The sequence below is a fragment of the Bos taurus genome, chromosome 2 (assembly GCF_002263795.3).
Source record: "Bos taurus isolate L1 Dominette 01449 registration number 42190680 breed Hereford chromosome 2, ARS-UCD2.0, whole genome shotgun sequence".
Classification (NCBI taxonomy): domain Eukaryota; kingdom Metazoa; phylum Chordata; class Mammalia; order Artiodactyla; family Bovidae; genus Bos; species Bos taurus.
In genome coordinates this window covers 86,279,483-86,295,704 of record NC_037329.1, presented here as the reverse complement: position 1 = coordinate 86,295,704, position 16,222 = coordinate 86,279,483, and the positions used below count along the sequence as shown (strand labels likewise).

The 16,222-nt window shown below is 37.7% G+C and overlaps 1 protein-coding gene across 2 annotated transcripts in view; it reads left to right on the top strand.

Moving 5' to 3' along the window:
- Positions 1 to 525: 525 nt before the first annotated feature.
- BOLL (boule homolog, RNA binding protein) overlaps positions 526 to 16,222 on the top strand; it is a gene marked incomplete at its 5' end in the record, with an annotated part of 68,862 nt that continues 53,165 nt past the window's right edge. Inside the window, 5 exon segments of one of the 2 annotated variants that reach the window (NM_001168704.1) lie at positions 526 to 657; positions 4,958 to 5,101; positions 7,854 to 7,909; positions 10,656 to 10,710; positions 12,373 to 12,448. In NM_001168704.1, the coding sequence (NP_001162175.1) occupies positions 637 to 657; positions 4,958 to 5,101; positions 7,854 to 7,909; positions 10,656 to 10,710; positions 12,373 to 12,448 (352 nt within the window). 2 annotated transcript variants of the gene reach the window in all.

Genomic DNA, 16,222 nt, shown 5'->3' with positions numbered 1-16,222 from the left:
GCGCGTCAGGCCCCGGGGGTCAGGCTTTAACTCTGCAAACTGGCCTCCTCTCCCCGCACCAGCCTTACGAAGTCGCCCGTCAACCGGCTTCTTGCACCTTAGTAAAGCCTCTAAACGCACCGCCACCTCTCGAAAACCCACCAGTCCTAGAAGCCAACTTTCCCCAAAGGGGAGGAGAGGGAAAGGCGTGTGGTGCATGGAGTTCTGCATAGCCGTTCGCTGTCTCTTCCCCAGCCGTCCGAAAGCAGACGAGAGTGGCTTGAGAATAGAGCACTCGATCCGCTCACCTCACGCCCGCCCCGACCTGCTGCACGCTCTACCCCTGAGACGGCCCAGCTCGGCGACCACGGGCCACGACCGAAACCTGCCCGCCCGCGCCCCTCCCGGGCTTGCGGCGCCCGCCCGCACCGCCACCCGCCTCCCGAGGCTACGTCGTCTGCCCCTCCCTATCCCCGCGGGTGGTAGGTTCAGGCCCTGGGTTCGAGTCTGCGCCCTTGCAGCTGCCACCGCCGCCGTAGCCGCCAGGGGGAGAAAGTCTCCGTCGGGAAGCGTGGTGTTGCTTCCTGGGTGTGAAGGTGCTTACGAACTGTAGGTTTCTGTGCCTTTCCCCCTAGCTTTTGAAGAGCAGAGAGGAAGATGGAGACCGAGTCCGGGGCGGTGAGTACGGCGGTCAGGGCCCAGAGTCCTGGGCCCCGGGATAGCGGGGAGAAGGAGCAACGTGGGCGCCCTCTGTGAGGGGCTGGAAGGACGAGTCTAGAGCTCGCTATATGGTCAGCAAGAAGCGTGGACAGGGCGCCTCATCGACCGCCATGAAGATAGGCCCCGTCGGGTTGTGTAGTGGGGTCGGGCAGGTGCGACGCCCGACCTGGACTGGTGTAGACTGGCTGGGAGGTTCCGGGAAGCGTGGGTGACCGGGTCCTGTGCACCAGGCTGGGTTCGGGCTAGAGAACCAGCTTTCCCGCCGAAAGTAGGTTCGGCTGCGTCTTTGACGCTCACTCCAGCCAGACTCAACCTAGCCGCCCATATGAGGAGTTGACCAGGTGGCCATCCCCTCCTCTTCCCGACCGGTCAGTGGAAACCAGAAGTCCTGAGAGACCTGGCTGGGGGTGGGGGTTGGGGGAGGGCGAGTGTGGGTTATATGGGGCACCTGGGCACAGGTCGGACTTTGACACTCGCGCCCAAGCCAGTCTGGGCCGGGTGGGGGAGGGGTGGGAGACCGAGTAGGCCCGAGGGGCTGCGGCAACGTGCCGTCGCGCCTCACCCCGTGCCCGCCGGCAGCCAATCAGCGAGTGCCACGAGATGCCCGCGGGGCCCTGCTACGCACGAGGCCAGCGTCTGGGTCTGTGCCGTTGAGGATTCCCGCCACTGCTTCTGGCGGGTTTGCGGGACAAAATTTCTCGCTGGCTAGCCTTCTTTTCCCTCCCGCACTTTGGTGGGGAGGGGGTGGATCCTCGAATCGGTGCTCCAGTTCACGATGACTTGAGAGACCCTGAGGAAGTTGTTGCTGCGGCCATTTCCTCCAGCACCTCGGCTTGCTGGCCTCGGAGGGGAAGGAGCGCCGAGTCCTTCACTGCGACGGTTAGCCCGTCTCTTTCCTCTTCTCTTCATTGGCAGAGTAGATGATAAATTTCGAGGTTAATTCTCCAGGGGAGGAGGCAGTGGGGGCACATTGCTTTGGAGGAAATTTTAAATAAACTTTTTAGTACTAGAAGTTTTACTAAGCTAAGGACCCTTACTTACTGCTTGCCCCAAAACAGCACCTAGCTAGGTGCTTTTCATACATTTGCAAAATTTTGCTGGCGGAATTTGAGGCATTCTGAATTAACTCAATAAATCGCTGTCTCTAAGGAACTTAAAGATTGCCTCTACTTGAGCCTTGTTACTGCCAAGATTAAAATATTTTCTAGGGTTTTATTCATGTTGTATTCTTCAGCCCACAACCTAAAGGTTGGTGTATCATGAGCAGGAAGAAATTATTTATTCTTTATTCAACAAACGTTTATTGAACACCTGCTATATATGGTCTTAGATACTGCGGTGAACAAAACAAGCAAAGCCCTTTTCTTGAACATTACAATATAGTGGAAAGAGATGACAAACGTAATATAAATTACATAGTGTGTTGGAAAGTGATTAGTGGTAAGGAGAAAAAACAGTTGGAACCCACAATAGAATAGGAACCTTAAAAATAGAAGAATGATGTGAATAGAATGTACAAAGTTCGTGTTTTTCCTTCCTCCGTGTTGAGGATTTCTTAAGATTGGAAGTAAAGCACTTTGTTCTCTTCCATTCATGTCATTTTTCTCTCATAAAAATAAAAACCAGTGGAGTTTTATTTAACTAAATTTGAAAGCAAAAGAGTTCATCCATTGAATTCATTTTGCTTTAAAGAAGAGAATTTCATGAATTTTTTTTTTAATTTTGCAGGTAAGTAATTTCTGCATTCTCTAAACAAATAGGCAGGTAGAGTAGATTGTATCTGCCAGAGCTGTTCAGTTATCTCTAGCAATACAAATCCACAGTCGAAAAGTAAAACGAAACATCCCAGAATCATCCAGTCTGGCACTATGTCTTACAGGTGACTGAAGTTATAAATTAACTTTCAAATGCCCTGAGAGGATGTTGTTAAGATTGGGTTCCCAGTTTTAACTGGCAGCTACAACATAGCAATTATTAAATATGATGAGTTTGTGGTTTAAGAGATATTTTTATAAACTCCCTTACTAGGGAGCGTTTTTCCCTCTTAAGACTAGATGGACAATAGACCCCAAAAGTTCCAGCCTATGGCCTGGTAGTCACCACTGGCCTAGATATTTCTCTGTACATCTTGCAGAGATTAATTTTTAGGGATTACGGTTTATTGGCCAGTGAAGTGAAAGGAGAGCAGTGTGAAAAAGAACAACTCCGTTATCTAAGTGGGAAATTAATTTTCATGAGTTTGTTTTTCAGAGAATTTAAGTCGTGAACTTGAAGCTTTTTGAAGAACTCTTTTAGTGTCTCAGAAGTCTCTTTAGTGTTCTTACAAGGAAAATAGCAAGTTCTTATATTTGTTTCTCTTTAAAATTCTATTCCCAAGTCTTGTTTTTTTCCCAGTGTACCTTAAGAGTCTATCTACTGTTTTGCTGTTGTGCAAAGGCTTATATGTTAGTTGTTATTGTTTTTATAGTCGTTAAGTCATGTCCAACGGTTTGCAACCTCATGGACTATGAACCACCAAGCTCCCCTGTCCATGGTATTTTCCAGGCAAGAATACTGGCATGGGTTGCCATTTTCTTCTCCATTACTTGTTAATATGTATTTATTAAAATCTGAATTAGATCCACTGACTTAGAATTATACACTGACACTGAATATATGAATATGAGCTCAGTTCTTTAGCATAAAGTAAAAATTAATATTATTAAAAACTTTAGTATAAAAATTTATACCTATGAGTTATGGGTATAAAAATTTTTTTTTTCAAAATCAGACTACTTTTCAAATTGCCAAGTGCATTTAAAAATTTGACTTTAGAGTTGAAAAGCAGTGAACTTAAATGTCAGAATGTATTTACTTGTCAATGCCCTTTAGCCAAAGACCACCACAAATATACCTATAGTTTAATAAAGTTGGCTCTTCTGAATTACAGCAAGGAAGAACATGGGGCCTTCTGAACTAGAGGATGTTAGAACTTATTATAGGATTTAGGCTTGTATTAGCACTTTTTAGAGTGGGTTTAAAGAAGGTTTTACTCTGAAATGCATGTTGTCAGAAAGTGGGAATAATTCTATGATTGTGCTAAGTCGCTTTAGTCATGTCCGACTCTTTGCAACCCTATGGACTGTAGCCTGCCAGGCTTCTCTGTCCATGGGTTTCTCCTGGCAAGAATACTGGAGTGGTTTGCCATTTCCTTCTCCAGGGGATCTTTCCCACCCAGGGATCAAACCAGCGTCTCTTAGGTCTCCTGCATTGGCAGGCAGGTTCTTTACCACCAGTGCTACATTAATTCTTAACTAGAAGACAAGAAAGAGATTGAAGCTAAAGTTTTGTGATTGATAAAGAAGGAGTAGTCAGTCTTGTCAGGCAGGATAAAAGGATGTTTGGTCATTCTTATGGTTTGGGCAGTGCTTTTGTTTCTGTCAGTGTGTAGGTATGATATGGAGTGGTCTTGTTTTTATCTTCACCCATCACAGTAACACTACCCTGATAGCTCAGTTGGTAAAGAATCCACCTGCAATGCAGGAGACCCTGGTTCCGTTCCTGGGTTGGAAAGATCCCCTGGAGAAGGGATAGGCTACTCACTCCAGTATTCTTGGGCTTCCCTTGTGGCTCAGCTGGTAAAGAATCCGCCTGCAATGTGGGAGACCTGGGTTCGATCCCTGGATTGGAAAGATCCCCTGGAAAAGGGAAAGGCTACTCACTCCAGTATTCTGGCCTGGAGAATTCCATGGACTGTATAGTCCATAGGGTCACAGAGAGTCAGACACAACTGAGCGATTTTCACTTTCTTTCATCACAATAATAGTAGCCTTGCTCAATGTTGGTGTTAACAAGAGAACACCACAGCCTACCTGTGAGATCCCGGACACCTCTTACAACACCAGGGCCTAGTTGTTGTACCAGGCCAGCTCCTAACTGTCCTAACTGTCCTACTTTTCTCTTTCCTAAACTTCTTTTTGAGTTTAATATTCCTTCTTAATACTTAAAATATTTAAATTGTACATTTAATAGTAATTAATATATGTATGTTTAAATGATACATTTAAGATTTAAGATCTCTGTAGAGGAGTAGATTCTGTATTTATTATATTTTTCTTGCCTTCAAAAGTTATTAGCTCTATAATCTTCATAATAGCATAAAATTAAAGTCTAAAATACTACATTTTGTCAGTATACTTACCTTTTTGAAGGATAAATGCTTTTATCTTGCATTAAAACTTATACCCAGTACTGAGTTTAAAAGAATTTTATTTTACAGCAAACATCAAATCAGACGCAAACAGATTCATTATCTCCATCCCCTAATCCTGTGTCACCTGTGCCTTTGAATAACCCAACGAGTGCCCCAAGATATGGAACAGTGATCCCTAATCGCATCTTTGTAGGAGGAATTGACTTTAAGGTACCTAATAATGCATGCAATATAGTGAATTTTTTTTGTTAGAAGTATTTTATTATATTTCTCAGAAATGGTTTATTTGTGCAACTATAAAAATAATAATGTATTTAATATTTTTGTAATGATTAGTAGGGTTCAAATTGTCTTATTATAGTAGAGTATGTATAATTGTCTAATTTCACATACAAGGAAATTGAGGCTCATTGACGTATCTATAGTCACCTAACTACTTAGAGACAAAGTGAAAACTAGAATCCTAGTTTTCTGACTGATAGCTCCACATTATTTCACCATATCACACTAATTATACTTTTTTTTACATAATAATCCAATAGCCCAAACAATGAGTGATTAAAATTTTCAAAAGATGACTCAATTAAGGAAAAAGAAAATAAACACAACAGTTTTATGAAGTCCTGTTTCTTTATCCCAACTTTATTTTCAGTTCCTGAGTAACTTCTTAGACTTCTATTTTGCAAATTGCTTCTGTAACCGAATTTACAATTTGATTACCAAAAAAGGCATGTGTCCTAGTCAGAATAAAGCATCTTAACAGTAATATGTTTAAATAATCAGCCATTTCACTCTTTCAGAGAGGCATAGTTTTGTGAGATGTTTTGCAGCACCCCCATGTGGGAGGCAGTTGTAAACACCTACGGGAAAGGCAGGCATCGATAATTTAAGTGGAACATTCTTTATTCCAAGGGAATATATAGAAGGATTTCCAGGCTTCCTTATTACATATTGGAAATTTCAGGGAGAGTTGTCTTAAAAAAAAATGCTTGTGCAATTAGGGTATAGTAGTTATCACTCACTGTTTTCCAACAATCAGGGTCTCACAATTTGGATGGAATTGCTTCTTTGCTGCTCAAGATGAATGTCACAGTGTGTTTATCAGAATTATGAGTCTTAAGCAAGTGTGTGATTGGTTCACTAATAATAAATTAAGGGAAATAATTTCTTATGAAATGCTTACTTTTAAAAAGATTTCCTGTTTCCATGGAAAATATTAATAACTGACCATAAATATTCAAGTTAAATATTCTTATTCAGAATTTATATTATATTAGCTTAGCATATTTTTAAATAAACCATCAATATAATAGTTTGTATGGCTAGGTTAAGTGTAGGGTTTTTTTTTTTATCTTTTTTGACGTATAGTTGCTTAACAATGTTGTTTTAGTTTCCACTGTACAGCACAGTGATCCAGCTATAGATATACATATATCCCCTGTTTTTTAGATTTCTTTCCCATTTAGGTCACCACAGCATTGAGTAGAGTTCCCTGTGCTATACAGTGGGTTCTCATTAGTTTAGTGTCGGTTTTTATTGAAGCCTGTCAGCTACAATATAAACTTTGGGGGCCATTACAATACAATCTTAGCTTTAAGTTAATTGGTAAGGTTCTCCCTCTTAGAGTTACACCTTACCCAAAACCATAGATAATTTCCATCAAGGAAGTAGTTTAACACAGTAGCAAGCAGTCTCAAACTTCATAAAATTCTTCTTTTTAGACCCCTAGAGCCCATCCCTTTTAATATTTGATAATCTTGACTTTCTGTCTCGTTTTTAACAGAGATAGAGATGTAAAATTGAGCTAGTGATTCTTCTATCAGAGAATGGTTTAATTAATTTGTTTTCAAGTCTCTAATAGAAATCTTTGATGTTGATTCCATTTTGTGTTTATTGAAATGAGACTGTTGTACCTAGATTAACTCAGTATTTGCCATCATCCAATTTAGCAAGCTTTAGGTTACCAACTAAAAATTTATTTTTTTTCTAAAGCAGTGAGGTACCTGTGGAACTCAAGAGGTATTGCTCTACCATTAGGCGTGTCTTTTCCTAGATATATATGTAAAGAAAAATTTTTTCTATGAATATTTAAAGTTTTTCTTGTGGGCAAACACAGTTGAACCAGAAAATGAAATTGCAATGAATTTAGAGTGAATGCTGTAGGGAAAGGTGATGTGGGTCTGTTATGAGATTATTTTAATTGCCAGATATGCCAGACCATCTTTGTAGACATCTTATACATGATAGTCTAGTTATGACTCAATATTTTTTGTTTATCATCATAATGTCCGTATGTATTTTGACTACAGATAAAATGTCTAAAAACTTAAAGTTTTGTAGCCTCTCTGTTGTTACCACAAATTGAGTTCAGGTACTTTTGTAAATATATTTCCTTTCTAAGACCTTAACTTTCCTGATGACTATGCTCATTAACATAGAGTGATTGTATGACATAAAACAGCAAAATTCTTTAAAGCAATTATCCTTAAAAATAAATTTTAAAATAAAAATAGAGTGACTGGTGGAAGCCAGCATAACCTAGTTCCATTGCCATGACTGTAGGCCTCTCTGAATCACAAGAACCAATAATAATATGCCCTTAGTATAGTTATAGGCATGCCTAGTACAGTTTTATCAAAAAATAGCTAACTAGAGAACAAGCTTTATTTGTAGTTTTAGAAAACTCAGCTTAAAATATTTTATTGCTATGTAATAATTTAACAACATAGTATTAACTCTGCATAAAGCAAAGTATTAATATTAATTTTAATAACCTAGTGATTTCATGCAGTTTTTATGATGACAGGCATCCTTATATCCATACTATTAATTTGTGTTGCCTTTTCTGTCTCCAAAACAAGCAGAAGTTATTTCATCTTTTATCAATTAAAATGGGGTTTTTTGTGTTTTATTTTTATACCATTAGACAAATGAAAATGATTTAAGAAAATTTTTTTCCCAGTATGGATCTGTAAAAGAAGTGAAGATTGTAAATGACAGAGCTGGAGTTTCCAAAGGGTTAGTATCACTATAGGTAGTACACAGAATTAACAATTGTGTTTTTATTGGATTGCTACATTTTGTATTCTGCCTTACTTTGGTTCCTTTTTTTTTTTTTAAGAAGGAAGTTGTAGTGAAGTTTGGCTGTTTTGTTGTTTTTTGGTGGGGAGGTGGGGCGTTGGTTGTGTTTTGGGTTTTTTTGGCTGCACTGGTTCTTCATTTTTGTGCCTGGGCTTTCTCTAGTTGCAGCAAGCAGGGGCTCTAGGGTGCACAGGCTTCAGTAGTTGTGGTGCATAGGCTTAATTGCTTGACCACATGTGGAATCTTCCCAGACCAGGGATGGAACCCATGTCCCCTGAATTGGCAGGAGGATTCTTTACCATTGGACCACCAGGGAAGTCCTGATTCCATTTTTAAAAAGAGAGTTTCATGGCTGCTTTCTCCTTCCTTTTGATCTCCATGTGTTGGGGAGTGGGGCGTGGGTATTTTAGAGGAAAGAGGATGCTTTAATATTCCTTAATTTGTTGTAAAGTTATTCTTGCAAAGGCTGAGGGACCATTGATTGTTAGGTAGTAAGCACTTAATGTTGAGTAGCTGATGTCCTGTAGCCAAGGAACCAGAAACTAAAGGAATCTGATACTTTTGGAATTGTATACCTGCTTTAGACTAGAGAGAACTTAATTTGGAAAAGGCTGACACAAAAGAATGTCTGTAGCTTGTGCCTCAGAGACCTAACCAGGGGACTAATCTAAGAAATATAATCTTAGCGAGAATGATTTTTAATTGACAAATCAAGGAGAATGAAAATTAAAGAATAAAGCACTAGGATTTGGCTAGTAATGTCTGGTGACATTAGAGCTGTTTTAGTGAATTGGTATTTACAAAAGCCAAATATCAGAGAAGAAAAAGGTAGTTTACATAGTGTACTCACTTGAGAAGTTTGATTGCAAAGTTAAAGAAATCAATGAATGATTATTTTCTTGAAAAAGAGGCAATATATACATATTCATAGGCATAAAAGAAAGGACCAATAAGATGGGTAAAATATTAGTGGGAAACTACATGTAAATATGATAGGTGGACACTTCTAAAAAGATGAGATCCTGCAGAGATGATTAACAGATATAAACATATAATATAAACAAATCCTGCATATAAACAGACTTCTGAGCCCGACAAAAAATAATATGATGAAGTGAAATTGTACCACTTATATTTGGCTTAATGGAATTTGTAATATCCATTTTTAAATCATTGAAAATAACACATAGCAGTGTAGACTGTATTTTATGCCTTTTCCACTGGGTGGTATATGTGTTCTACTAAAAAGTGTAAAAATACTTCTTTAGCCCTTGTTTAATACTTGAGCAAATAAAGAAATTCGTTTGTTGAAAAAGGAAATTCATATACAATACAGTAATTATGAATTGAATAAAATAGTAAATGTTTATTAATTACATGATACATAATTACTTATTAGTAATTATGAATTGGCACTTCCCTGGTGGTTTAGACAGTAAAGAATCTGCTTGCAATTCAGAAGACCTGGGTTCGATCCCTAAGTTGAAACAATCCCTTGGAGAAGGGAACAGCTACCCACTCCAATAATCTTAACTGGAGAATTCCATGGACAAAAGAGCTGGCAGGCTACAGTCCATGGGGTCACAAAGAGTCGGACACGACTGAGGAACTTAACGTACATACACAATTTGAGGAAAATAAAGTTGAGCATTACTCAAGAGAGTTTCCTAAAATTATCCAAATAGAGATTAAATTGGGGGGGGGGGGGGATGTACTTTTTATTTCTTTCATCCCTTTTTATCTACCTATTTTGTCTTTTTGGACAAGGCATATATTGTGTAATTCAGCTGTTAAAGAATCCATGTGCAATGCAGGAGACCCTGGTTTGATTCCTGGGTGGGGATGATACCCTGGAGAAGGGATAGATCACCCACTTCAGTATTCTTGGGCTTCCCTGGTGACTCAGTTGGTGAAGAATCCACCTGCATTGCGGGAGACCTGGGTTCGATTCCTGGATTGGGAAGATCCCCTGGAGAAGGCAATGGCTACCCACTCCAATATTCTGGCCCAGAGAATTCCATGGACTGTAAAGTCTGTGGGTGCCTCAAAGAGTCGGAAACAGCTGAGCAACTTTCACTTCACTTATACTGTGTATTTGTATCTTGATCATATGATTTATACTCTGAAGATAACAATTATATATGAAAAGCAGATATAAAACCTGGGTTGTATAATATTTTTAACTTATTTTATTTGGGAAATATACTAATAGTTACATTCTCAGTTTATATATGCTAACAATAGTAAATAATATGTGTACTCATTTACCAAGATAAAATATTTTATCATGTTCAATTTTTAATTTTTTAAAGATTCTTTTTATACTTTGATTTCTATTGAAAGCAAACTTATGTCATTTTAAAAGGAGGTTACTGCTCTGGGCTGAAATTTATTGCACCCTAATTTGTAAACCAGAACACAAATCTCTCATGTTTTCCTGCCTTGCATACAGCTCTGGTCTGATACTGTTTTAAGATCCCTGGGTTGTTATTTTTTTTTTAGGCCTCTCCCTTTAAGAGGATAACCATGTTAAGCTGTGAACAATTCTCCTCTAAGTTTTGCATACTGGTACACCATAGAAAAATGTTCATTCCTACTGTGGCCCATTCTAAAAATATATATATTTAATCTTAGTATAATATCAATGTAATGTTCTACTATAATAATTAATGGATTTATTTAGGTATGGCTTCGTCACTTTTGAAACACAAGAAGATGCACAAAAAATTTTACAAGAGGTAAGATATTTTGGTGTATTTAACTTCATTTTTGGAACTCTTTACTTTGGTGTATTTAACTTAATTTTTGAAACTTCTTTCTTTGAAACTAATCCTTTAAGGCAGTGGTCCCCAACCTTTTTGGCACCAGAGACTAGTTTGGTGGCAACAGTTGTTCCACAGACCTGGGGCATATAGTTTGAGGATAATTCAAGTATGTTACATTTATTGTGCACTTTATTATTATTACATCAGCTCCACCCCAGATCATCAGGCATTGGATCCCAGAAGTTGGGGAACCCTGCTTTAAGGTATTAATTTAATAGTGGGGTTCTAGTACAATAACTGATTGCTAAAAAAGTTTATTTTCTTTGTATCTTGAGATTAACATTGGTCTCCAAAAAATAATTAAAAATTAAAGATAAATTTATCTACAGAAAAACAAATGCCAAATAATTGCATAAGTTTGGCTGTGAAATTATAACTTTCCACTTTATTTTCTTAAACTGAGAATTTAGGGATGTGTCTTTTCTGATGTGTTAATAGCACTTTGAATTCCTAAAAAATGCTATGAATGTAGATTCCTAAAATGAGATTGCTGCTGCTGCTGCTAAGTCGCTTCAGTCGTGTCCGACTGTGTGCAACCCCATAGACTGCAGCCCACCAGGCTCCCCTGTCCCTGGGATTCTCCAGGCAAGAACACTGGAGTGGGTTGCCATTTCCTTCTCCAATGCATAAGAGTGAAAAGTGAAAGTGAAGTCGCTCAGTCGTGTCCGACTCTCAGCGACCCCATGGACTGTAGCCCACCAGGCTCCTCCGTCCATGGGATTTTCCAGGCAAGAGTACTGGAGTGGGGTGCCTTATCTGAGATTATTTCCCTCCTATGAAAAACTTATAAACAAAGAACATTCATAGAAAAAAAATCTAAACCCAGCAGTTCAGTATATAATAACTCTTAAGTTTGGCAAGTGTAGCATTTAATTTTTTAGGAAAAAATTTTATTTTAATTACATTTTATTAAGTCATATGCAGTCAGTTCTCATTATTTATAGTGGTTGTATTCTATAAAATCATCATAAACACTGAATTAGCAAATATTGAAGTGTGCTGCACCTAGAAAATACAGGGTTAGTTTCTCACGAACTTCTGTTTACAATATTTTCATCAGCCAATCAATATATAACTTTGTTTTATGTGTGCTTCTGTTTAAAGATTACATGTAACATTTTTGATTCATTAACATTGAACTCATGATCAACAGCACTAAACCCATGTGTGAATTAACCCAGCTAACACGTACTTTCTCTGCTAAAACACATGACAGTCTTTTTGCACTTGGGAACACTAGCCAGCACTTCAACACTACACTTGAGAGCCATCTTAAGTAGCAAAAATACTAACATAAGGCACAAAAATGTGAAAAACATGACAGTAAATAGAACATGAAAAGGACATTTGTTTACAGTATAAAAGCTGAAAAAAGAAAACAAAATGTCTCCCTGTTTAACCTCAGCTGGGACCACATGTGTAACAACTCAAATTGCCAAATGAGGAATTAGGGTCAGTACATTGGAACCAGGATTCACACCCAAATCTATTTTAATCCAAAGGCTTTGCACTTTCTACTATGCCTTGCTGTTTTCAAGGTGTGATAATAAAGTAATGTACTTTTTCTTATTTTAGGCTGAAAAACTTAATTACAAGGATAAGAAACTGAACATTGGCCCGGCAATAAGAAAGCAACAAGTAGGGATCCCTCGTATGTATTGAGAACTAATATATTTTTCAATATTTTTGCATGGTTCTTTTTCAAAATGTAAGACTATTAATAGAACTTCATTAAAGTATCAGGTTTCTTTGATTTAATAAAGTTATTTTAGCGAAGGTGGTAGGCAAATGAATATTTCTTTCCGCAAATTAAATACATTAACTTGTGGGATGGAGGAGGCTAGGGAAAATGTATATAAATAATAATGTTTAACTATATTCCAAATAGTTACATCTTTAAAGGAAAAATTGTATAGTTAAAATATAGTTTAAAATTATGAAAGAAATTAGAAGTAATTACTATTTTAAAGTTTTTCTAATACAGTAATTTAAAATTAGAATAAAATTACTAAAAGTAAAAATGTAAAATATCAGAAACTCTGGTTGTATGGTATATACTGTAACCCAACCATATGTATCATAATTATCAGAAGAAACAACCCCTAAAGCTTTAGGAATTGGCTAAGTGCCTTCCTCAAATTTCCAGAATACTTTGAACTTTTATTCTTTTTTCTCACTCTTCCCGTTTATTAAATTAGGCATCTTTATGGTTACCTTTTAACCTATAGTATTAAAATCTCTAACAGAATCTTTGGCTAGAAGGAGAAACTTTGCATAAAATTTGTAACTAGTGTCCATGTGTCCGTTTGGATGTTCAAAACATTATGTAGTTATTATACATCTGTTAACAAATTAATAGATTGTGCTCATTTGGACTGTTCTGCTTTTGACTTAGAAGTTAACAGAGATCAAATTTAATTTTGACCTAGTATTTGTTAATTTATAAGATAACTGACGTGTCCTTAGTAAATTGATACTCCAAAATGAAATGCACTAAATATGTCAGAATGCTGAATATTTTCAGACTACTGCTGTTAGTTGTAAGAGTTAAGCTATAGCATATAATAACAATTCTTAATCCATTATCACCATCAGTAAAAACAACTGGGAGTGTTCATAAAAACCTGTTTTATGCAGCCCACAGGTTGCTAAAAACAGAACATAAATCAGTACTATCCTGAATGCTTTCAAACAAATAGTTACTTAAGAACTGTTTAGCATAAAGGTCAACATTATGGGTTTTAATTATTTCATTTAATCTTTACAGCAACCTGTGAGGTATTGTTCTATTTTGTAAATAGAAAATACAGCTTATAAAGGCAAAGTCATTGTTTTAGAAACTAGGCGTGTACACGGATTATTACCTTTTTTTTCAAATCTGTCACCTATTTTCCATCTCTGTTACCAACATTCTAGTCCCAGCTACCCACTCTGCTTGCCTTAATTACTTGAAAAGCCTCCTAACTGATCTTTCTTTTTTTTTTTTTTTTCATTTTTTTTTTCCTCTAATTTTATTTTATTTTTAAACTTTACATAATTGTATTAGTTTTGCCAAATATCAAAATGAATCCGCCACAGGTATACATGTGTTCCCCATCCCGAACCCTCCTCCCTCCTCCCTCCCCATACCATCCCTCTGGGCCGTCCCAGTGCACCAGCCCCAAGCATCCAGCATCATGCATCGAACCTGGACTGGCAACTCGTTTCCTACATGATATTTTACATGTTTCATTGCCATTCTCCCAAATCTTCCCACCCTCTCCCTCTCCCACAGAGTCCATAAGACTGTTCTATACATCATTGTCTCTTTTGCTGTCTCGTACACCGGGTTATTGTTACCATCTTTCTAAATTCCATATATATGCGTTAGTATACTGTATTTATGTTTTTCCTTCTGGCTTACTTCACTCTGTATAATAGGCTCCAGTTTCATCCACCTCATTAGAACTGATTCAAATGTATTCTTTTTAATGGCTGAGTAATACTCCATTGTGTATATGTACCACTGCTTTCTTATCCATTCATCTGCTGATGGACATCTAGGTTGCTTCCATGTCTTGGCTATTATAAACAGTGCTGCGATGAACATTGGGGTACACGTGTCTCTTTCCCTTCTGGTTTTCTCAGTGTGTATGCCCAGCAGTGGGATTGCTGGATCATAAGGCAGTTCTATTTCCAGTTTTTTAAGGAATCTCCACACTGTTCTCCATAGTGGCTGTACTAGTTTGCATTCCCACCAACAGTGTAAGAGGGTTCCCTTTTCTTCACACCCTCTCCAGCATTTATTATTTGTAGACTTTTGGATCGCAGCCATTCTGACTGGTGTGAAATGGTACCTCATAGTGGTTTTGATTTGCATTTCTCTGATAATGAGTGATGTTGAGCATCTTTTCATGTGTTTGTTAGCCATCTGTATGTCTTTTTTGGAGAAATGTCTATTTAGTTCTTTGGCCCATTTTTTGATTGGGTCGTTTATTTTTCTGGAGTTGAGCTGTAGGAGTTGCTTGTATATTTTTGAGATTAGTTGTTTGTCGGTTGCTTCATTTGCTATTATTTTCTCCCATTCTGAAGGCTGTCTTTTCACCTTGCTAATAGTTTCCTTTGATGTGCAGAAGCTTTTAAGGTTAATTAGGTCCCATTTGTTTATTTTTGCTTTTATTTCCAATATTCTGGGAGGTGGGTCATAGAGGATCCTGCTGTGATATATGTCGGAGAGTGTTTTGCCTATGTTCTCCTCTAGGAGTTTTATAGTTTCTGGTCTTACATTTAGATCTTTAATCCATTTTGAGTTTATTTTTGTGTATGGTGTTAGAAAGTGGTCCAGTTTCATTCTTTTACAAGTGGTTGACCAGATTTCCCAGCACCACTTGTTAAAGAGATTGTCTTTAATCCATTGTATATTCTTGCCTCCTTTGTCGAAGATAAGGTGTCCATATGTGCATGGATTTATCTCTGGGCTTTCTATTTTATTCCATTGATCCATATTTCTGTCTTTGTGCCAGTACCATACTGTCTTGATAACTGTGGCTTTGTAGTAGAGCCTGAAGTCAGGTAGGTTGATTCCTCCAGTTCCATTCTTCTTTCTCAAGATCGCTTTGGCTATTCGAGGTTTTTTGTATTTCCATATAAATTGTGAAATTATTTGTTCTAGCTCTGTGAAGAATACTGTTGGTAGCTTGATAGGGATTGCGTTGAATCTATAAATTGCTTTGGGTAGTATACTCATTTTCACTATATTGATTCTTCCAGTCCATGAACATGGTATATTTCTCCATCTATTAGTGTCCTCTTTGATTTCTTTCACCAGTGTTTTATAGTTTTCTATATATAGGTCTTTAGTTTCTTTAGGTAGATATATTCCTAAGTATTTTATTCTTTCCGTTGCAATGGTGAATGGAATTGTTTCCTTAATTTCTCTTTCTGTTTTCTCATTATTAGTGTATAGGAATGCAAGGGATTTCTGTGTGTTGATTTTATATCCTGCAACTTTACTGTAGTCATTGATTATTTCTAGTAATTTTCTGGTGGACTCTTTAGGGTTTTCTATGTAGAGGATCATGTCATCTGCAAATAGTGAGAGTTTTACTTCTTCTTTTCCAATTTGGATTCCTTTTATTTCTTTTTCTGCTCTGATTGCTGTGGCCAAAACTTCCAATACTATGTTGAATAGTAATGGTGAAAGTGGGCACCCTTGTCTTGTTCCTGACTTTAGAGGAAATGCTTTCAATTTTTCACCATTGAGGATAATGTTCGCTGTGGGTTTGTCATATATAGCTTTTATTATGTTGAGGTATGTTCCTTCTATTCCTGCTTTCTGGAGAGTTTTTATCATAAATGGATGTTGAATTTTGTCAAAGGCTTTCTCTGCATCTATTGAGATAATCATATGGTTTTTATTTTTCAATTTGTTAATGTGGTGTATTAC